This window comes from Nymphalis io, chromosome 28 (genome assembly GCF_905147045.1).
Source record: "Nymphalis io chromosome 28, ilAglIoxx1.1, whole genome shotgun sequence".
NCBI lineage: Eukaryota > Metazoa > Arthropoda > Insecta > Lepidoptera > Nymphalidae > Nymphalis > Nymphalis io.
The window spans coordinates 2,692,965-2,716,104 of record NC_065915.1 but is presented as its reverse complement, the minus strand read 5'-3'; the positions used below and the strand labels follow the sequence as shown (position 1 = coordinate 2,716,104).

At 34.6% G+C, this 23,140-nt stretch overlaps 1 protein-coding gene across 3 annotated transcripts in view; it reads right to left on the bottom strand.

The window, feature by feature from the left end:
* Positions 1–539: 539 nt before the first annotated feature.
* The window catches only part of LOC126779053 (uncharacterized), a 54,264-nt gene continuing 31,663 nt past the window's right edge, over positions 540–23,140 (bottom strand). For all 3 annotated transcript variants that reach the window (XM_050502831.1, XM_050502832.1, XM_050502830.1), the window contains 7 exons: positions 19,203–20,656; positions 6,972–8,440; positions 6,381–6,477; positions 5,691–5,848; positions 4,703–4,845; positions 3,515–3,602; positions 540–2,417 (listed from right to left, as the gene is read on the bottom strand). In XM_050502831.1, coding sequence (XP_050358788.1) covers positions 2,322–2,417; positions 3,515–3,602; positions 4,703–4,845; positions 5,691–5,848; positions 6,381–6,477; positions 6,972–8,440; positions 19,203–20,656 — 3,505 coding nt within the window. In that variant the 3' untranslated portion in view covers positions 540–2,321. The remainder of the gene's footprint in view (positions 2,418–3,514; positions 3,603–4,702; positions 4,846–5,690; positions 5,849–6,380; positions 6,478–6,971; positions 8,441–19,202; positions 20,657–23,140) is intronic.

Genomic DNA, 23,140 nt, shown 5'->3' with positions numbered 1-23,140 from the left:
TCTGTATATAGCTAGGTAGGCACGTGGTAACGTGCCTCGTACTAATTAGTTCATAATATATGGAGAAAAGTGAGAATTTGCGTCGCAAAATGTCACATTTATTATTTATGTTATTACATTAACTGAGGAAAAAATTATAGCCTTGACTATAAGCAAATGAAGAAATGTTTTATATAATTATTCTATTGAAAAGGAAAAGTAATTTTAAGGTAGATTCGAGGCTTTAAATAAAATATAAGATCGAGTTATGACTAAGATACGTGCTTTATGGGATGATAAAATAATATTTTTTAATTATGCGAACAATTAACAGAAAAGTAGTTCCAGTTACTCACAGTTCAATAACTGGGGAAAAAGAGTTTATTATTAAATTAAAAGAAAAACAAAAATACAATTAAACAATAATTTATTCAAATTTATTATCAATTTTAAACAAAGATATTAGTGTAAAATAAGACTTAATGTTTCATAATTGAGTAGGTATTCAAAATAATATTAATTCGTTTGATTTTTTAATGATCACAACACTGTGAGCAAAATTTACTTTTATCATATTTTAATTATTGAAAAAACATATACATTGTACATCAAAAAAATGTTTAAAAATGTTCAAAATGTCAATCACAAGAAAATTAATTCGGACCAGCCTTTCTATTTCATTGTCGCCATCAAACAACCAATTTCTATTCGTTCCCCGTCAGATATATACATTTTGTTAATCTCCCACGCTTCGACCTTTAATGTGTTAGTCTATATATTTCATTGAAGTATCTTGTGTAAAGAAATAACCGTCAATAAAAATTACATAAACAAATAATACTGCTATTAAATTTTCAATTTATTGATCTGGCAACTTTAGTATAATTTACTATTATGTGCTAGCAACATTAGAAGATTCGTTATACATGTTCAATTTTTAAATCAAGCATAAACATTGATAGTTAAGAGATCATAGTCCGTTGTCATATCTTTTTATACATATAATATAGGAAACATATGTAAGATTTTTCTTCTATTATGAATTTAGTTACAATTTGGGATCAGCGAGCTTAGACAAAGTAACATAATTATTTGAAGTATTAATTTAAAGTATCTCCATAATAATAAATGTTGTATAGCGATTGTGTTAACTAATGCTTTGTTTTCTTCTTTTAATGTTAAATTCCTGATGACAGAAAGAGAGAAATATGTATGTAGCTTTCAACCGCTATTAGCTTATAGCATGTCACATTTATTACATTTAAGCGGTCAATCTGTTCTAGTTTCTAAGCATATTTGAGTTATATCATCAAATTCACTAGGAACAATATATGCAGAAATCATTTATAGCAGAATGTAACGGTAGTGAAAACTAATTGCTGGTCAATATAAGATAAAATTTCAAATTGAATGAAAAAAAAGGTTGAAACATTTTGAGTACTTATTGAATCGACTTTTGTTACTTCATTTTGTTTGACAGTCTGTTTACAGACATATGAATTAATTTTCAATTTACAAAAGCAACTTGTCTAAGCCCGCTAGCTTTAACATCTACAAAACCGTTCTACACTTGGCCATTACATAATCTAGAATAAAAAAGAATATTAAACATTTATTATATACTTTTGTATTCAATTTATACCTTATATATGTAAAGGTTAATATGTAATTTGAAAGAAGAAAAATTACATATATTTCCATTATTTAAAAGCGCTTACAATATAAAATGGTTAACTTCTATACAAAAAGAACTTATATTGCGTTGACAATGGGTGCGTTATAGTATCTTTAAGCTATATCTAATAATAAACCTTATTTCATCAGCGTAAGGTGCATTTTAATTATAAGAATAAATTCAGGCAGACGCTACGAGTATTAATTTTTATATAGATTATAATTACGCCAATATTGGGATTGTCATTTTTTTTTAATAGGAATGATTTTTCGTTTCAGTCTTGTCCATTCTGACATTAATAATCTGTGACAGTGACGTAAATGGCAGTAAAGCTTTTATTCTATTTGATTATTAAGCAACGATCCTAAATATTATGCTACTTAATTTCAAAATGGACCTAACTGAATGTTAGCAAAATAAATACAGAATGAGACATTATTAGACAAATTGATATTGCAGTTTTAATATGCATAAAATATATATATTTAAGTAAATTGAATATTTTATAAATGATACATTTAATATGATGAATTTTAATTTTTTTTTTAACATTTAATTCGAGATAGTAGATTTAAAAAAAATGCAAATTAAAACTCACAATTATGAATGTATTATGACCCTGATTATGTTTAAGACGGTTAATATATTCTATGAGGTCACAAGCAAATCAGCTCTGTCCGATGGATTCTTCGGAGACATGACTGGCACAGTCTCCTTGGGCGACCATTGATTTTGCACTTTTGCCTACAAAGATTTCTACCTCCTGTAAAGAAAAATTCAAATTTGTTATAATTCTTAGCGACACTACGAAACTCAATACAACTGTATTTCATGCAAAATATTACATAACTTCATATATATCTGACAATATATCTCATTTAGAGTCTAAATAGCCGAGATGGCCTGGTGGTTAGAACGCATTAATCTTAACCGATGATCATGGGTTCAATCCCGGGCAAGCACCACTGAATGTTCATGTGCTTAATTTGTGTTTAAAATTCATTCTTTTGCTTGACGGTGAAGGAAAACATCGTGAGGAAACCTGCATGTGTCTAATTTCATTGAAATTCTGCCATATGTGTATTCTATCAAACCGCATTGGAGTAGCGTGGTGGAATAAGCTCCAAACCTTCTCCTCAAAAGGGAGAAAGAGGCCTTAGCCCAGCAGTGGGACATTAAACGGCTGTTACTGTTACTAGAGTCTAAATTTGTTTTTTATTCTTGGCTATGTTTTAAGAAATCACTAAGATATAAGCAAGCCTTTTATATTTAGTTCTCTTACGACATTTTAGTATATATAATTTTGCAGTATGTATAGTAAAATGTTAAATAAAAAATGTATTATTCTGCATAGAAGTGTGAAGATGTATATTTTAAAGAAGATTGGTTTAAAGTTTGAATTGACTAAACTACGAGTTGCTACTTATGTAATAACTATTTTGTTATTTTTTACTCGTCTTAACTAAGTACATAAGTGAACCAAAATATCACAATCAATATACATAATAACACATCTAATAATTAAAAAAATATATATATAAAACATTATGTGAGCGTGGTGTCTTTTGCCACAAGTCACAGTAATACCGTACAAGTTAGTGAGTAACTTATATTATGGTACCATGTTTTTTTTATACTTGTCCCATGTAGTAATTGAAATTAATTATAAACTATTTTTTTTATCTGTCAGAGGTAAAGGAAAATACAATCGTGAAACATACAATCTCTGAATGTGAGCTAGTTTAATTGGACAAGGATGATTAATGTACAATTTTATTACAGTGCTCGTGTTAATAGATTATTATTATTGTCTATAGAGGGATTTTCCCATCTGTATATAGATTCAATAGTCTGTCTCACCTGACTGCCCTCAACTGCAGTGTCGTTGTCTCGCTCACTCGCAGACGGAGTCGAGCGCGTCGCAAGTTGTCTCTCACGCGCTACACGTCTGAAAACAATATTAATATTATTTATTTATATGTATACAAATTATTAGATTAAACTTTGTTTGTTTAAATTATATAATAAAATATTGAGTTTATGATGCCGATTACATTGATCTTAATAAAATGGAATTATACTAATTATTTTATTATTTATTTGGATAAGAGGGGAACACTTTTCTACGGCCAGTATAATTATATTTAAAAAATCTGGTTGGTATTTGTAAAAAAAAATAACATTTGTAAATCGAATGTAATGTTTTTCAGTAATCGTTTATCAAATTAGACAATTAAGGGACGGTATCATCATGCTCAGTTTTTATAACATCATGGATATATAACATTTAAAAAAAAAACATGCGACGGGGCAACACTGAAACATTGTTAAAATTCTTACGAGTTTCGAAATCCGAATAAAGACAGCTAAATAAAGATTATAGTTTTAATAGTAAGTGTAATATTACGATTATAATTCGAAAATTAAAATTATTATTAAAATTCGAAAAGAAAGGATTTTCTTGTTTTAGAACAAATATATGTAATTGAATTTCAAACGAATGAACCATATAACATTAAGATGTCAGTTTATTAAAAGTCCACTGCTGGGCTAAGGCCTCTTTCTCCCTATTTGAGGAGAAGGTATGGAGCTTATTCCACCACGCGGCTCCATTGCGGGTTGGTGGAATATACATATGGCAGAATTTCGATGAAATTAGACACATCGTGTTTCCTCGCGATGTTTTCCTTCACCGAAACGCACGAGATGAATTATAAACAGAAATTAATATTTAAAAAATTTAAATGTTCTCAGATATTTATATTTTATTCATTTTATACAAATCATGTGATAATTTTATAATAATTTAATTGTTAATGTTCTTTTCTGCTTGTTATAAATATTTTGATTTTTAATATTTATATATATTGCAACACCTATAATTTAGGAGACACTCGATTCGTAGAACGTCACGTTTAAAGACTCAATTGTATTTATTAGTGTAATTCTTGTCGGTGTTGATATTATAATAAATAAATAAATTAGCCTAATGTGTAAACAAAAAATTAGCGGGTATCATCTCATAGCCGTGGGAGGCGCGGCACCGACCTGCGGTGTTCCAGCATGGCTCGGCGGTCGGCCTCCCTCTTCTGCGCCGCCAGCCGCGCCTTCTCGTTGGGCGGCGCGGGCGCGGCGGGGGCGCGGGCGCGGCGCGCGGGGGGCGGGGCGCGCCGCGCCGCCGGCGCCGCTGTCTGGGAATACGTTATACAAATTAAACATTATAATCTTACTTACATAACTCGTGGTAGGGCAATGAGCAAGCTAGTCTGGGTAGTTACCACTATCTTACATTCTACCGCAAAATAGCAGTACTTGGTATCGTTGTGTTCCGGTTCCCAAGGTTGGTGGCGCATTGGCGATGTAAGCGATGGTTAATATTTCATTCAATACCAATGTCTGTGGGCGGTGGTAACCACTTACTATCAGGTGGCCCATTTGTTCGTTCGCCTACCTATTCTATAAAAAAAAACATTACTTTTGGATTTTTTTTTATAATTATTATATAAAATGGACGGACAATGCAGTGTACAATCAATTATTGAGAATAAAACTAGAGGTAGATAAATGCAATGGAGCCCCGATAACACTTTTTTTTTTTATAGAATAGGAAGGCGGACGAGCATATGGGCCACCTGATGCTAAGTGGTCACCAAACGCCCTTAGACATTGGCATTGTAAGAAATGTTAACCATCGCTTACATCACCATTGCGCCACCAACATTGGGAACTAAGATGTTATGTCCCTTGTGCCTGTAATTACACTGGCTCACTCACCCTTCAAACCGGAACACAACAATACCAAGTACTGCTGTTTTGCGGTAGAATATCTGATGAGTGGGTGGTACCTACCCAGACGAGCTTGCACAAAGCTCTACCACCAGTAGACTAATTTAAGCAAATATTTAATTATAATTAACATCACATTCTACTACTTTAATGTTAAATTAAGTTATTATTATATTAATATTATATTTAAGTGATTTTTCGTAAACCAAAATAAATCATGTGACAAATCAAACGAAAATTTTCCACTCACTTCCTGCCAGTTGTTAGCACGGAGCAAATTCAAATGCTCGTAGAGCGCTTCCACATTCCTGACCTGCAGACACACCATGTCCCAGAAACCCTGGAGATCTTCGAGCGTGGTGGGGAACTGTTCGTCACCACGTTCGTTTATATTGTTGTAGCAGAGGCCTGTAAGTTAAATTCAGTATTTATGAACATGAGCTTGAAGCTACTTAACATGATCCTATTAATTTACTAGAATTTCATTTAATTAGTTCCGACAACCCTTTACATATTTTAGGGAAAAAATGGCAATTATGTCGTGTTTAAAAGAAAAAAAAAAAGACTTCTTTGATATTTATTCATCAAATATTGGTATAGTAATAGTAGTATAGTATTGTATAAAAGGATCAAATACTAAATGGAGTCAATCGACGTACATTGTGTAGAATATCCATAAGTAAGTTACCACCTGTAAGAATCCCACTGCTGGGCAAAAGCCTCCTCCCCCGCTAGAGGAGAAGGTTATGGAGCTTATTACATAATGCTACTTCAATGCGCATTGTTTGATACACATGTATAGCATAACACCTTAGCTCCCAAGACTGGTAGCGCAATGGCGATATAATGGATAGTTAATATTTATTTATAGTGGTAATGTTATGGGCGGTAGTCAACCTATCAGGTGGCCCATAGAGATTCGTCAAAGGATTAATCCTACCTTCGAATTGTTGCATCTTCTGCGTCGCCAATAATCGTGCTTTGCCTGAAGCAGCGCGCAGTAATCCAAGCACTTCTTCGCTTATATTCTCATTATTCTGAAATGCATTAAAATAAAACAATTGAATTATATTTACCAAAGAATATCTGCGGCGATGCGGCCTCATTTATAAACGTTGCCAAGCGGCTCTTTAGTTAGACACTGATTTCTCTCTTTCTGACATTATTGATTTGACATTCGAAAGAAGAAGACACAGCATTGTTCGGACCGTAGATGTTTTGATCAAGTAAAGAAAACTTATTTTTAATGATGATGAATGATATAAAAACTTTAGACGTCATCATATTATTATTTTGCCCGACGCTTTCACAGTTGACGTAGTAGTCCCGAGCTCGCTCATTCAGATATTCGAGTAAAATATATCAAATGGAAAACTGTATCGGGCTTTTTGATTATAAGATTTTTTGGCTATACATATACAAGGGGTTGATTACTTAGACAATACTATGTCTTCTTCATTCGAATGTGAAGTCAATTATGAAAGAGAGCTTACAAGCCAACTTAACAAACTAATATACAGCTGCAGCTCACCTGTAAACTCTCCAGCTCTTTCTCTGCTCCAACAGCCAACGCGATCAACCTTTCAGTCTCTTTCTTTTCCAAATCTATGAAATAATACGCGTCTTTAATCACTTCACCGTTGGCTTTGTCAACACCGTTCATACCATTTACCGGTTCTTTAATTGAATTGTCTAAATTTATCACAGAAACACCGTTTGTCACATCACTAATTTTCTCCTCTTCAACTTCAGTCTTCAATGGTTCCGGAATGTCTTGTTCTATTTTCTGAGGGGAGAGGTCAGATTTCAAACTCTTCCTCGGAGACAGGATTGGTAGTTGCGCGCGGAATTCCGGCCTCAGATGCCTCAGCACGGGCAGAACTGTCGGGTCCTCGTTCGTCGGACTCGTGTAAATGTTCTCGCTGTCGAAGCTTTCGTTCGATTTGCGGGGCGAGACGAATCGTTCGCTTGGACAATTCAGAGATTTCTCCGTCAATACTTTCAGGTCGTCGTCCTCGCTGGAACTCTTCAATTTGTGCCTTTTCTGGTTAAAAAATCCTTGAGCAAGCGCACCCGGTCCGTATAGGCGTTCGACGCGTTGCTGTATAAAACTTTTCATTGGACTTGTCAACTTTTCGCCATTTTCCTTCGTTATTTCGACCCGTTTCGACACCCCATTTGAGGATATCGTGTACGACTCAGATGTTAACCTCGTTTCTTTACCATTGGTTGTGACGGATTGTCTGAAATTAGTCTCCGAATAACTCGATTTAAACGTCACTTCCTTTGCGTTATCCACCTCGTCTTTCTGATGTAACATCGACGTAGCGAAGGTCTTGCTTTCGTTCGATATATATGGACGACTTGCAGTCGTCATACTTGGGCCTAAAAAATCGTTTTTAAGCTGTTTATTTTCGGCAGCCATGAAGGCATGCACCGGTGAAGCTATGTGAGGGTCGGTGTGCGCCTTGGAAGGCGCTTTTGGTGTCAAATTCGTGCGAGTATCATGAGGTCCGAAGGTCGGCACGAGCAGTTTATTAGCACTGACAGGAACTGGGACAAGTAGAGAGTTATTTTCACTTCTGTACTGGTAATTGTGTGTGATCGGTCGAATGGGAGATGCCTCGCGGCTTTTGTTTATATCCTGGCGCAATTTCGAATCATATGTTGTTAAATTTGTGTAGCCGTTTACTGAACACGCCAAGTTAAGGTAGCTAGGTTTCTTCTGGGGTAATTCGTCACGTTTCCTTTGTTGACTTCGTGATCTGTGGCTTGATGTGTCTACGAGAATCTTCGGAGGCGGTCTGAGGAGGTTATCTGACCTTCTCGGTGTTGGTGTTTGGTCGTCTGGTGTCCGAGCTGGTGAGATGGGTGCTAATGGTGTTGCAGTGTTGGGAAGTAAGTTGGACGCCGCACGTTCTTGTATGCGGGACGTAAAATCTCTAATACGACTGGTCGTTGACGATGGAGTCAGGAGATTCAAACTGCCGGATGTTGTATCTGAAACAATAAACAACTATTGTTAGTTTATTCTTTAATTTAACATTACACGAAGTATTTCACGAATGTGCAATCATTATATGAACGAATTCTTTTACTAAATATTAGTTTTCGCCCGCGTGTTAAAGTGGAGGGAGGCTGTGTTAGGTATAAAATCTAAATAAAATAAGTATCAAAATCAGTTGGCTTAACCGTAAAAGCGTAACAGACAGACACGAGTTACTTTCGTATTTGTAGTATTAGTATAGATTAAGCATTACATTTATTAATATAAAATAATTAATGGAAAAACTTTCACCGGTTTAGTAAAGAAAAAACCAAGACTTGAGAAAAACCGGTGAATGAAACTCAGAGGTTTTTTTTTTGTAAAATATAAAATTTTCAATAGTAATTGTTATCAAACAACGACAAAAACTAAAGAAAAGAGATCAAGAAGACATTCACAAGACAAAGCGATTAATACAATGAAGTAAATCTAATTGTAAGAGAAATATTTTCTGGCAAGCTTTAATTAAAACTTACAAGCAAACATTAGGAAGTAGTCACACATTCTAAAGTTACACTAAATACTGATGCAATGCAAATAAAATACTTTATTATAATAAGCCCTTATAAGCACTTATGAATCGTCATTTTACAAGATTTAACCGCGTAACTTACTAACTTATTAATAACTCTTTATATCACTAAATAAATTATCCTGAATGAATATCAATGAACACTAACTCCATAAATTACAATTACTAAAAAGTCAATAAATTTTTTTTTATCTTAAAAGATTATTTGATAATTCTTATCACACCAAGGTCGTAGTGATTGTGTTGTCAAAATGTATAATTATAAATAATAGAAAGAAAATATACTGTTAATAAGAAGTAACAGTCTGTGAATGTCCCACTGCTGGGCTAAGGCCTCCTCCCCCTTTTGAGAAGAAGATTATGAAGAAGATGCGGGATGCATACAGATTTTCACCTACTACATGCAGGTTTCCTCACTATGTTTTCCTTCGCCGCTGAACATGATACAAAAACAAATTAAGCACAAAAAATTCTGTACCTTGCCTCAAAGCCTGCCCTTGGGTTTCAACTTGAAATCATTTATAAGATTCACGGTTTCTAACCACTGAGCCATCACAGCTTTAATACCCAGTGGGTCCTCTGGGTACTAAAAATTTAACAAATAAATATATATAACTGGGCCGAGATGGCCCAGAGGTAAAAACGCATGAATCTTAACCGATGATCGTAGGTTCAAACCCGGGCAAGCACCACTGAATATTCATGTGCTTAATTTGTGTTTATAATTCATCTCGTGCTTGACGGTGAAGGAAAACATCGTGAGGAAACCTGCATGTGTCTAATTTCATTGAAATTCTGCCACATGTGTATTCTACCAACCCGCATTGGAGCAGCGTGGTGGAATAAGCTCCAAACCTTCTCCTCAAAATGGAGAGGAGGCCTTAGCCCAGCAGTGGGACATTAACAGGCTGTTACTGTACTGTACTATACTGTAAGGCAATATAATATATATCATTTATTATTGAAAAGAAAGAAACACTTAAATTAAATCTTAAGTTGCAGAGTATTTTAAGCACTACATGTATGAAAAATATTGAAAAAAAATCGGATATTGTCAACATTTTAACGAATAATTAAGATATTAACTTAAGCAGTACGTTGACTGTTTGACACTGGACCTGTATACATATATATATATTGTATACAACCTTGACCTTCTTGGTACATTGCCAAGTTTCAGACAATATTATGCACAACATATGACAGTGGTTAAAATTATATAAATTATTTGTATATCCATATGCTCCGAAATCTGGCACCAGCCCAGCAGTGGGACATTTATTTTATTTTAATTGTATTTATATTCAAAATTAAAATCTTTATACAATGAATAATATATAATAATAATAGGGCTTTAACCGCGTGTGAGGGAGAGGCGAGGTGTTAGACAGTAGATGAATATGCTAAGTTTCATAATGATAGATTGATTTGTTACAATGTGAAAGCGTAAAAAATAGACAAACTAACTTTTACATTTATAATATTAGTTGAATGTTTGTATTGATTGTCAAAAATCTGTCAAATTTCCGTTACGTCAGAAATAAAATACCTTAGCACCAGCAAATTAATCTCAGCACCGTCTAGCGTGAGTTACAACGAAGTGGATAGTGTAAAAAGTTACTTCATGAAAAAAAATACATGTCTATGCCAAATATATTAAAGTGTTAATTTGTTTAAAAATTTAATCAGTTACTACCTCTTGTTTCTGTTTTTAATTTATTTTTGATTTATATATTTTGTAATTGTGTTCGGGAATGGTGTGTTCTCCTGTAGTCGGTTGTACATAGTTACGTTTTAAGTTAATGTAAAAAGTGATTTGAATGTGTGTTATGTACAACTATTGGAGAACTAAATAAATATCATGGTTATATATTATCTTAACATATATAACGTGATTCGGAAATTATACAACATTGATCTTTATAATCTTGTTACTCAAGACTTCCATCGGGATGTTTAACAACTTAACAATTTGGTTATATGTACAATTGTATCACAATATGTTTACAAGAATATTATATATTTACAATAATATAGATCTTTATAAACAATTGACAATCATTATATGAACTTGAGTAAAGGTGACTTATAACAATTTCTCGATTACACAAAGTCAAAGATATTGATTTTAAGAATTGTATTTGTTTCTAAAATATTTTTTTATGATCCTATGAATAATATTATTTTTTATTTTAATCTCATGACAAAAATATTAAATAATAAGGTTTATTACTCGCCGAAGGACTATGTAGCTGATAAAAAAATAAATTAATATTTGTTGATTGCGTGCAGGAAAAATGATAAATACAATTGCATTTAATTAACAGAACTATGTAAATTAGTAAAAAAGGGTAACTAATGAGTTTCTTGCCAGTTCTATTAGAGCCTACATTCCTATCCAGTGACTTAACTTTTAATTCAATACTGTGATACGATGATGACTCTACCTGATTGAAGAATATTTTGCTTTGATTTCGGTTAATTAATTTGCATTAACTAGCGACGGATAAATTAGCTAGGAGACCTATGTACCTCTTATACTCTTTATTTTTAATGTTAAAGTAAACTAAAAATAAAATAAAAAGAAACTATACATTATACATTTATAATGCACAGGACCGGGAGAACTGGCGCGCCTGTGAGGAGGCCTATGTCCAGCAGTGGATTAATGTTGGCTGAATATGATGATGATGATACATTTATAGAAAAAATATATTGTCTAGGTAGTCTGAATAGGTCCGATGTCCTGTATAAGGACAAAGTGATATACATTACTAGATGAAATCAAGAAAAAATCCGAATCAGAGAGCCGTATTTATAAGTTCATGTATTTATAATATTTTTAAACTGAAAAACTGTAACAGGTAACATTTCATTCAAAATATATAATTCAAGATAAGTAATCCTAAATTAAATTTAAATTTGAGTACTTACATAATTATAACTTGTCAAGTAAATAATACATACATAATGTAAAAATAACAATATTGTTCCTTAGCAACAAAAGAATTACCAAATTAAGAAAAACTCAAGTATGTATTGCTTAAGACTTTTAGCAAATATTTCAAGCAAAAATACGTCCTTAGATTTAAAAGACAAGTTTACCCACACAGTTTCAATATATGCAATTTTGCAATGCCCACTCGCTGTTGACCGTAAAAAGGCTAACATTTTTTAATTTTAATATAAACTACTGTTTTTGTTATTACTATTATGTTTGATTACATATTATGTTTAATTAAATTTGTATACAATTATATATTTCTATTATATCTCCTGACATAACTATACTACTTCTCTATATATACATATAAACAAATGAAGACCATTATATTATATTATACATGTATATCTCATCAATAATTTGGATTAAAATTACTTTAATGTGCTTGTATATATTTTATAAAGTATGTATGTGTACATAGAGCATCTCGAAAACAATATCAAATGTCCTGATATTACAAAACATAGACATTAAGTTTTCAAAGCTTTTTGCATACAAAATCGATAAATATTACTGCCAGGCCTTTTTATCATTTATATAATTCTATATTATTTAATGGTTGCTAAAGTTTTATGTACGCTTATCTGGGTGGGTCCTATCCATGCACAAACCATTCGACAGACAAACAGCTAACATTGTGTTTCAGTTTGGAATGTAAGTCAGCCAATGTAATCTGCCCGTTATAAGTATGAAATGATTACTTAATTATTTTTTTCTTATATCAAAAACAATACTTTTCTCTAGCCTATCACTGTATCCGGTATAAGGGCCATTGAAAATACAGAAGGGTTAGTCTTTTCTAAAACTCAATAATCATATAAAAATTTATGCTCATCATGGTTTGACTGCATGCTTTAATTTTTTAATTATGATAAACATACTTAATAAATTAATAAGATTTACCAGTTAAATCGACAATTTAATTAATTAAATTACGAGTTGATAAATATTTCATTTTAATAAATATATTTATTATAGTAAAAATATTGATAATTTTAATGAGATATGTAAATAAATGTTTCATAATGAGTGGTGTAATCATATAATTATTATTGCAATGGATAAGTTTCCTATTTTCAACTTTAGTTTCGTCGCATTGGTAATCATTGATTATAATTAATAATAAATATACTAATAATGTCACGTTTTCGATTTCTTAACTTATTTATATTACAATAAACTTTGACCGTAAAGAAAGAAATACTTTTACTTTTTAAATCGTAGTTACGAGAACTTTAAACAATGAATGACTGTCAATGAATCATTGCTTATGTTAAAAGGCAGAAAAGAAAACATTAATGTAGTAAAATAACTTTTAAGGTCATAATCTAAATCCAAATCCGAATGATTTGACAAGGAAAATCGTAGGTAGAATTTATTGCTCACTTTAAAATGTTGATATGAAACAATAGAAAAAACTTACCGGTGTTGGTCAACAAAAGACGCAAATAACACAATAATTACAGGTGACAAAGGGTTTTACGCATTTATTTTTTTACATTTCATATCATTTTACATAGAATTTACGAAAGCACAATTCCACAAAACTCGCCTAAGCCTATGAAATCCGAGATGTCAAACTTTTTATTTTTTTCGAGACGTCACCCGTGTACTGGACAAGTTACGGCCGGTCTGGACCGTTCCGTTTCACGGTCGGCGCACATGAATCTTCATAATTATTTCATTCAAAGAACCGTTTATACATAGATTTCATAGTATTAATGAGTGTATCCTCGCAAAATAGCTTATTATGATGTGTACGCGCGTATCCGTCAAGTGTTTCGACGCCAATGACCGTACTAGTGAGAAGTGCGTAGGCACAATCGAGGCCGATGTGTTAATGTGGCCGAGTATATGTGATCTTTTGTTAGTAATATGCAATTTTACAATTTGCATTGTATGCGATTTCTTTATACGACCCAAATATTGTAATAGTAATCTAAACTTTTACATATTGACACTTATATTTGAAATATTGAGTTTTGACTAACAAGAGACTCACATTAAAAATAATAAAAAAACAGCCTTCGTTATGTAAATTAGAAAAAGTAACGCAACATCTTACCGACTTCTAAATAAATATTCTAAATGTCAGCGAACATATTATGTAATATCGAATACCTTTTTAATATTAAAAAGATAATTACTATGGATTTTATTCCCTCTATTTAGACACATTAAGGCATATTGTTAGAGGTACTATACTGTATATGTTTGTATTATATAAACTTGTCTATAAATGTAAAACACGTTTGTTTTAGAATAATTTTAGCAAACGTGTTCTAGATACTCTCTTGCATCATCGTGCCTGGGTTATGTGACATGTTATATGGCGATCGCGACTTCGAATTAAAAATATATAGGCGATACATTTAAAGAAAAAATATTTAATAAATGAAAATTAAGACATAAGTAGCATAAAAGGTGATTAGAAAAGAGTTCCAATGAAAATAAGCCAGAAAAAATATGTTAAAACTATATCAACATTTTAATTTAATAATTACTATTCACACGTATTTTATGTCAAAAGAGGAATCGCTGGGCTACTAAAAGTACTAAAAATATGATTAAGTATTAAGTGATTCAACTAATAAAATTGGTTACTTACCTTCTTCGTAAGTTATATAAAGAAAAGGTATTTTGTAGAAAAAAAAAACAAAGAATATTTATATATTAATTATTTAATTGTGCCGTGGAGTACCGGCTTAGAATAGTACTCCCCCAATCTCATCCCGTGGGTGTCGTAAGAGGCGACTGAGGGACGGGGAAAAGGGGGGATGGGCAGCAGCGTCCCCCCTCCCATAAACATCTTACCCCCCTACTGCGCTCGCCAACACGCCTGCCCAGCGCGGCGAGTATGGGCAAACCCCTCCATTAATGGCAGATGCGCCCAAAAAAAGGCCCCCAGTTACCGGCAAGCCCGCTAGGCCCGACCAAGGTAGCGGTCGCGGTATCGGCAGGGCAGGGGGTGCTAAGAATCACCGGTTCACGGCAGGCTACCGTATAAAACGACTGAACATGGCAACGTATAATGGACGCTCGATGAGGCTGGACCATCACCTCGCCGAATTAGAAGTAGAGTTAAGTCATATAAACTGGCATATACTGGGGTTATCTGAAGTCCGAAGACAGGGGGAGGACACGATAACTCTAGAGTCCGGTAACTTACTCTACTTCCGCGAAGGTGATAACCTCTCCCAGGGTGGTGTCGGTTTTCTAGTCAAAAAGGATCTCATTAGCAGCATTGTGGAAATCAGTAGTGTGTCGAACCGGGTAGCGTACCTTGTCCTAAAACTTTCCGACAGGTACTCCCTGAAGGTCGTACAGGTATATGCGCCAACTTCGACATACTCTGATGATGTGGTCGAAGCGATGTACGAGGACATCGCAAAGGCCCTCAACGACACCTCGAAGGCCCACTACAATGTTGTTATGGGAGACTTTAATGCTAAAGTGGGAGTACAAGACAGCGGTGAATCGAAAGTCGGACCTTACGGCTTGGGCTGCAGAAATCACAGGGGGCAAATGCTGGTAAACTTTCTCGAAGCGCAGGGGCTTTTTTTGATGAATTCTTTCTTTCAAAAGAAGCCTCAGAGGAGGTGGACCTGGCGAAGCCCCGATAACGTGACAAGGAACGAGATAAACTTTATCATTTCGAATAAAAGGCACATATTTAGAGATGTTTCAGTGATCAACAGGTTTAATACCGGAAGTGATCACCGCTTGGTTCGAGGCACTCTAAATATCAACTTAAAAGCCGAAAGATCGAGAATGATGAGGTCTACTCTCCGACCTACCATGCTCCAAGCTGCTCAAGGCTCCGAAAAGTTCCAAATGGAACTTCAAAATCAATTCACCGCGTTGGAAACCATAAGCAGCATTGATGAGAGAACCGACACGCTGGTCAAAATATTGCAAAACACATCCCGCAAGTGTTTTCCGCCACAGAGAAGAGACAACGCACCAAAACTCTCTGCTGAGACACTCGAGCTCATGAGAAAACGACGAGAACTACCATCGTTTTTGTCAGATAAGGCCTTAAACCGAACAATAAAAACGCTGACGCGACGCGATCTCCGACGCTCCAATACCCGTGCCATCAAGGCTGCGATTGAGCAAAATCGGGGATCGAAAGTGTTCGCTCGCAAGTTTGGGAGGCCGCGTCTGACAAAACTTAAAACTGAAAATGGTGGGGTCGTTACCTCTAGGCCTGAGATTGTCGGAGAAGTAGAGAGGTTTTATGGGCAGTTGTTCTCTTCAAGATCGGATAAAACCCGTGGGAATCAGTATTGATGACCAGCGCGCCCCTCTTATGCGCCATTACTCCGAGGAGCTCCCGGTCGTTGACCAAGGAGAGATTAGGGCGGCTCTAGAACAGCTTAAAAACAACAAAGCTCCGGGAGATGACGGAATCACAACAGAGTTGCTTAAGGCAGGCGGGACTCCGGTCCTGAAAGCTAGCAAGCCTCTTTAATTCCGTCATCCAACATGGCAAGACCCCGGAAACGTGGAGCGGGAGTGAGGTGGTACTGTTTTTCAAGAAAGGTGATAAAACCCTCTTGAAAAACTACAGACCAATCTCCCTCCTGAGTCACGTGTATAAGCTGTTCTCAAGAGTCGTCACGAACCGTCTCGCCAGACGACTTGACGAGTTCCAGCCCCCAGAGCAAGCCGGCTTTCGATCAGGCTACAGCACCGTGGACCACATCAATACTGTTCGGCAGATTGTGCAGAAGACCGAAGAGTACAATCAGCCGCTGTGTATGGCATTTGTGGACTACGAGAAAGCCTTCGACTCCATCGAAACCTGGGCAGTGCTCGACTCATTGCAGAGATGTCATATCGATTGGAGATATATCGAGGTACTGAGATGTCTGTACAACGCCGCTACAATGACTGTCCACATCCAGGACTGTAAGACGAAGGCGATCCAACTGCGCAGAGGGGTGAGACAGGGGGATGTAATATCCCCGAAACTGTTCACCAACGCGTTGGAAGACGTTTTCAAAACACTGGATTGGACTAGGTATGGAGTCAATGTAAACGGCGAGTACATATCACACCTTCGATTTGCCGACGATATCGTCATCATAGCAGAGTCGCTGGAACAACTCACCGAAATGCTGCGTAGCCTAGGCGAGTCTTCCCGGCGTGTCGGTCTCGGTATGAACTTGGACAAGACCAAGGTCATGTTCAATAGGCATGTCGTGCCGGGACCGATATACTTCGAGGGGAAACCTCTCGAAGTTGTTAGTGAATATACCTATCTAGGACAGATAATACAAGTCGGTAGGAACAACTTTGAGAAGGAAGCCGATCGAAGAATTCGCTTGGGATGGCAGCATTTGGCAACCTTCGTCAAGTCCTCAAGTCGTCTATACCGCAATGTTTGAAGACGAAAGTCTTCAACCAATGCGTCTTACCTGCCATGACATACGGTGCCGAAACGTGGACACTAACTGCGGGACTAGTCCACAAATTCAAAGTCGCTCAGCGTGCTATGGAGCGAGCTATGCTCGGAGTATCTTTGAAGGATAAGATCAGAAATGAGATTATCCGGAAAAGAACCGGAGTCACCGACATAGCTTGCAAAATTAGCAGGCTGAAGTGGCAGTGGGCTGGTCACGTATGTCGTAGGACCGATGGCCGTTGGAGCAGACGAGTCCTAGAGTGGAGACCGCGAATCGGCAAGCGCAGCGTAGGGCGCCCTCCAGCCAGGTGGACCGACGACCTTAAGAAGGTGGCGGGCACCAACTGGATGCGGAAGGCGGAGGACAGGGAGCTTTGGCGCACCTTGGGAGAGGCCTATGTTCAGCAGTGGACAACGATTGGCTGTTGATTGATTGATTGATTGAATTATTTAAATACTTCATTATTAATTTACAATTTATGTGAAAACAAAAAAGGTTGTGTGAATAATGAGACTTCATTTGACCTTATTGGTATTTTAAATCATTAACGTATAAAATTAATTGAAATAAATATTCCTTATTTTTGTTTCATTCTTAACCGTTTCAAAGAAATGTACTGTAAATTGTAAATTTATTGCAATAGCTATGTATTGCCGTGAATCAGACGTAAAAAGGAACGTATATAATTAGCAAAAATACGACAGAAAAATAGTTGAAAATATGTAGTGACTTCCTTAACAGGATAATTGTATATTAAAAAACTAACCACTAGTTAGCTCAATAATTAATAAACAATTTAGTATTATTTTTTGTTGTTTGAGGTAATTCACTTGTATTTTAACTTATAACAATTAAAACATTATTCAAATATTATGCAAACGTACTTATAAGACGATATGCATAATATAATATAAGTTATGCTGATGTTATGCAAAAATATTGACTAATTAATAAGCAATTGTATTACTAGACCATGACTGACCAAGTTATTTAACTGACGTGTATTCAAATTTCGTTTTAGAACGTTCGAAGTTTTTTGTTATCGTTTTCCCGCCTTAGAAATAAAATAACTGTCATACAATGTCATACATAAATGATATTAATTTCTCATAGATTAAAAAAGTAAGACATCTTGTTTAGAAATATATTTAAGAATATCGAAAAATAATAAAATGTATTTACATTTATTCGGTAATGTCAAACGATTCAGCAGATAATTAAAATAAATATAATACACATATATTAAAAAAATGCTATTAAATATGAAAAAGTAATAAGTAATAATTATACCTTAATTATTAGAATAGTAATAACTATCAACGACCAAAGACAATTACAATTAAGCATCACATTAAAAATAAGAGGAGAAAGTAAAACGCATTAAAATAATAAAACATAATTATTTTATTGATATGAAAGTAAAATAAAAAGAGATAATATCATTACTTTTTTTTATTAAATTATACATTTAACGCCATGCAAGGCATAAAGTAATGATAAACGAAATAAACGCCACAATTAAACTACAGAACATGCTGAAGAAACACACTGTGATTTGTTTATTCCAAGCCAATATATACAAATTTTGAACATGGAAATTCGCTTGTTCTTTAAAAAAAAAAATAGATTTTAATATTTAATAAATTAATAAATTATTTTAATATTTAATAAAATAATTAAAAAAAGAAATTATTATTGGAGAATACAATAAATATTAATTGTAGTTCAATTCACTTTGTATATATTGGATTGGTAATAATATCGAGTACCTGAATAATCCGTGCTTGCGTCCACGTCCAAGGAGCAACTACCAATGGAATCCACTGATTTATCCATCACTTTAACCACCAATTTCTTGGAGCAATCCTTTAACAAATCCGACTGCTTGACTTCTATTTCATAAGCACCTATACTATCGAAATCATTCTCCAAGTTTCTGATATCATTGGATTTAGGAGATACCGTGGAACTAGGTAGTTTTATATCAGTTTCGTCTGTATTTATAGTCAAAATTGAATCCGGTTTGAGGGTGCCTTCACCCGATATATTCTTATCAAGTATCAAAGTACTTTGACTTGTAAAGTTACTCCGTATCGGTTCTATATATTCCACGTCGTCATCATATACGAATAAGTGATTGGAATGCCCGCTAGGTCCATGCACGTCCGTCGCGTCAGCTGGAATGGCGTCTATAACGGCCCGTGTCTTACTTAAGCTTTTATAATAATGATTTTCTAACTTTTCCAATTGTCTTTTCGTGTCTGATTGCTTTTTACGCACTGAATCAATGATTACGGGTAAGTTCAGAAGATCTGGCGTCTTTACGCCGTTAGATAGATCTCGTCTGAATAGCGGCGAGTCATCGCTTTCCAATTCAAAACGTTTGTATTTAGAAGAGCAATAATCATCTATGGACGAGGTATCCGATTTTTTTGAATCGAAAAACGTATCCAAAGAGAAAAATGATTTCCTTTTCTTTTTAGGCTGACTGGCTTTGTCAAAATTTGGTGTTATAAATGGATCACCGGATTTATATTGCTGCACGCAAATATTGCTCGTATTCACAAGCGATTTAGGACGAGGTTCCTGTGGCAGACTTAGGACACGGTTCGTTTCAATTTTACGAGAATCCAAGCTGAGCGTCTTCCGGAATCTCTCATTGAGGTTAGCGAGCAGAAAGTGTCTACGTTCCGTCGACTTTGGGGTCACGTTGTACGAATTTTGCTTGCTGCTAGACGGTTGATTGTCTGGAATGTGCTCGGTGTATTTAAACTCTATTTCATTTTCCGAATTGTCTCTTTTTTCAACCTTACCGTATGGTTCTGACGGACATAGGGATGAATGTCGATTTTCTGGCCTGTGGAAGGAAAAAGAACCTCTATTTGATGAGGACTTGTTCCGGTCACAGATGCAATTTCCCCCGCAGCTTAATTTAATACAATGACGTTTTGTATCTGATTCAGAGGAGGGTTCATGTTTTGTGGTTGGAATGTATCTATCCGGCTTGTGTTTGTGGACAAGAAGGTCCTGTCTGATCTTCTCCAATCTCTCGTCTCCATTTAAGCCTCTTGTGTACTTTGATTTTGGTGGCCGGAAGAATCTAATGGACCCGGATGAATGGGGGTCAGTGACTCGTCTCCTGACGAAAAATGGGGAATCAGATATTTTATTTACCCCTAAAAGGAGAACGGGCGATTTCTTGTCCTCTTCATCGGGCAAATCGCTGTAAAAAAAATATTTTTAATTTACTTATAATGAATTATAATTTTCTATTATAAAGCTTTTTACAACTTTTAATTATTAATATCACATAAATTTCAGAAAAATAAAAATTCAATAATAAAGAATTCATTAAACAAATTAGTAAAAACAAAACGGGTATTGAAATAAAAAGTGTTAACAAAACGTTAAAATATGTTAGGAAATTAAAAAAAAAAATACTTACATAACATAACAAAAAAAGCATTTCAAACAAAAATCCCACACTCGTTATATACACATTATATGTTTATAAATGTTAACCTCGGAAATAACATATTTAGACCGTGAGAATTTTCTTACTTAATACTTTGGTTAAGTTTGGTTAAGTTAGAAAATTATCTTAAGCCTCAATAAGATAAAATCTTATGACCAACTTTATGACTTTTAAGAATTGTTGTTTTGTGAACCACGTAATCTTATTGTTAAGCTGTATGATTACAAAAGGAAAATTGGCAATGCTTTGCGTTCAAGCGTTGCCAATTTTCAAACAAGAGTTTTTATAAATTTCTTAAATTGTCTACAATGTATGACTGGTACAATTTTGCATGATTGGTGGTGACTTTCTATCGAATTGCAAACAATTTTAAACATAGGAAGTTAACAACTTTAGTTGAAAGGTGCAATATATTGTCTTTTTTCATCATCCTCATCTATATATCCTTTTTGTTCTCGCCGGAAAACCGCGTGAAATAGGTTATGTCTTTTTTTCAGCTCGACTTGTTGCTGTTGGCCCAAATAGTCAATGTTGGCCTCGAAAGCGTCACGGGGCGGGGTAATGTGGGGGATAGGGGTATTATGGTACTTTCTCAGCGATACCCTCTCCATCTTTGGAGAATCATTAACCATCTATACATCCTACAATATTGCCATTATCGACATCGGCATCATTTTCATTGTTGGAAACGACAAAAGAGTTCCCTTTAAAAGATTCACCCTTCGAAAATTAGATACTTCGCTAGTAAGTCAAAGAAATGATCAGTGCGTGTAGTGTGTGTTTTTTGGTTGTTAGTGCGGTTCGTATGGAATGAAAATAGCGCCATCTTGTGACAATAATCAAAATTCCAAACATATCACAGTTAACATCAACGCTATCGAATATGTAAAAAAAACTCGCACTAGGCACATAAATACCTCGTCGCGCAAGGGATCCCGTGACACTCCTCGTTAAGACGAAAAGACCGCTGGTTTTTTAGTGGGTATTTCGAAGTTCGGGGCGCACTCGGCCCCTTGGACACCGGCGAGCCCCACATACCCTCCACGGTTCCCTTGGGGGAAACGCGAAATGCGTTTTTCCGGCGATAAAAAAAGGCACACAACTACCTGAGGTTAATTGTTACGCAGTGTAATACGACAGCGTAGACAAAATCGATTTTACTGTAAACAAAATCGCGTGCTACTCCCGAATAGGGAATAAACCGGAACAGTGTGTGTGTGCCAGGCACTGGACGGCACTGGGTATTTTTATTTTTTATAATTCTAATCAATAGTACAATATGCGTGTATGAGTGGTTTTATTCATTTGGTCTTTACTATATAAGTTTATAACATTACAATTTTGACTGCTATTTTACGTAAGTATTGGATTCAATGGAAACGTGATTAAATCTGCTCAGCTTCTTCTTCTCTTTCATGACAAAGTTTTTTAAAGGACTTCCAAAAATTCGATTGATTTTTTTTTCTAAATTTGTTTTTTTTTTATATATATACTCAGAACTTCGTCATTTATGAACCGATTTGTAAATATATTTTTGTTTAGGAAGGTTAACTTCTCGGTCCATTTAAATTTGGGGATTAGCACAAAATAGAAATTATTTTTTTGTGGGTTCTATTTTTATTTGTATTTTGTCGAATCTTTTAGATTTATTTTAATCCGTTAAAGTAACTTTAAAAAAAAATAGGTTTATTATTATGATTATCATAGTATTAATTAATTTAAAACATTTACAATAATTTTAAAAATGTGTCCGTGAACACAAGTAAATTTCTGAATTTCTCGACGGTAAAAACCCAAAAACTTTTCAGTGGTCTGACTCAGGGATTTACCCTATTACAGTGACTAGACCAACGAAGTAACAAATATTTTCGAATGAACTAACATTAATATTTATCTAATATAAAAAAAATTTTAAAACATTTAACAATAATCTGTATTGCAACCACTTCCAATCGGTTGGCATTATATTATTGGCTTTAGTTAAAATTACTATAAAGAAAAAAAATGAAATAATAATTTAGGTGCTTAAGGAGCTTTGGTACGTTCTTTTGTATTAAAATGAAAACAAACGGTACTAGACAATTAATATTTAATAACAAATAACACACGCTAATTTATATCGTTTGTTTATAAAAACAAGACCGAAAATTGCTTGAATAATGTTTAAAAATGTATCACCATTAGTCTTAGTACTGCACCAGAAAATTAAAAAAAAAATCACATATACCAATA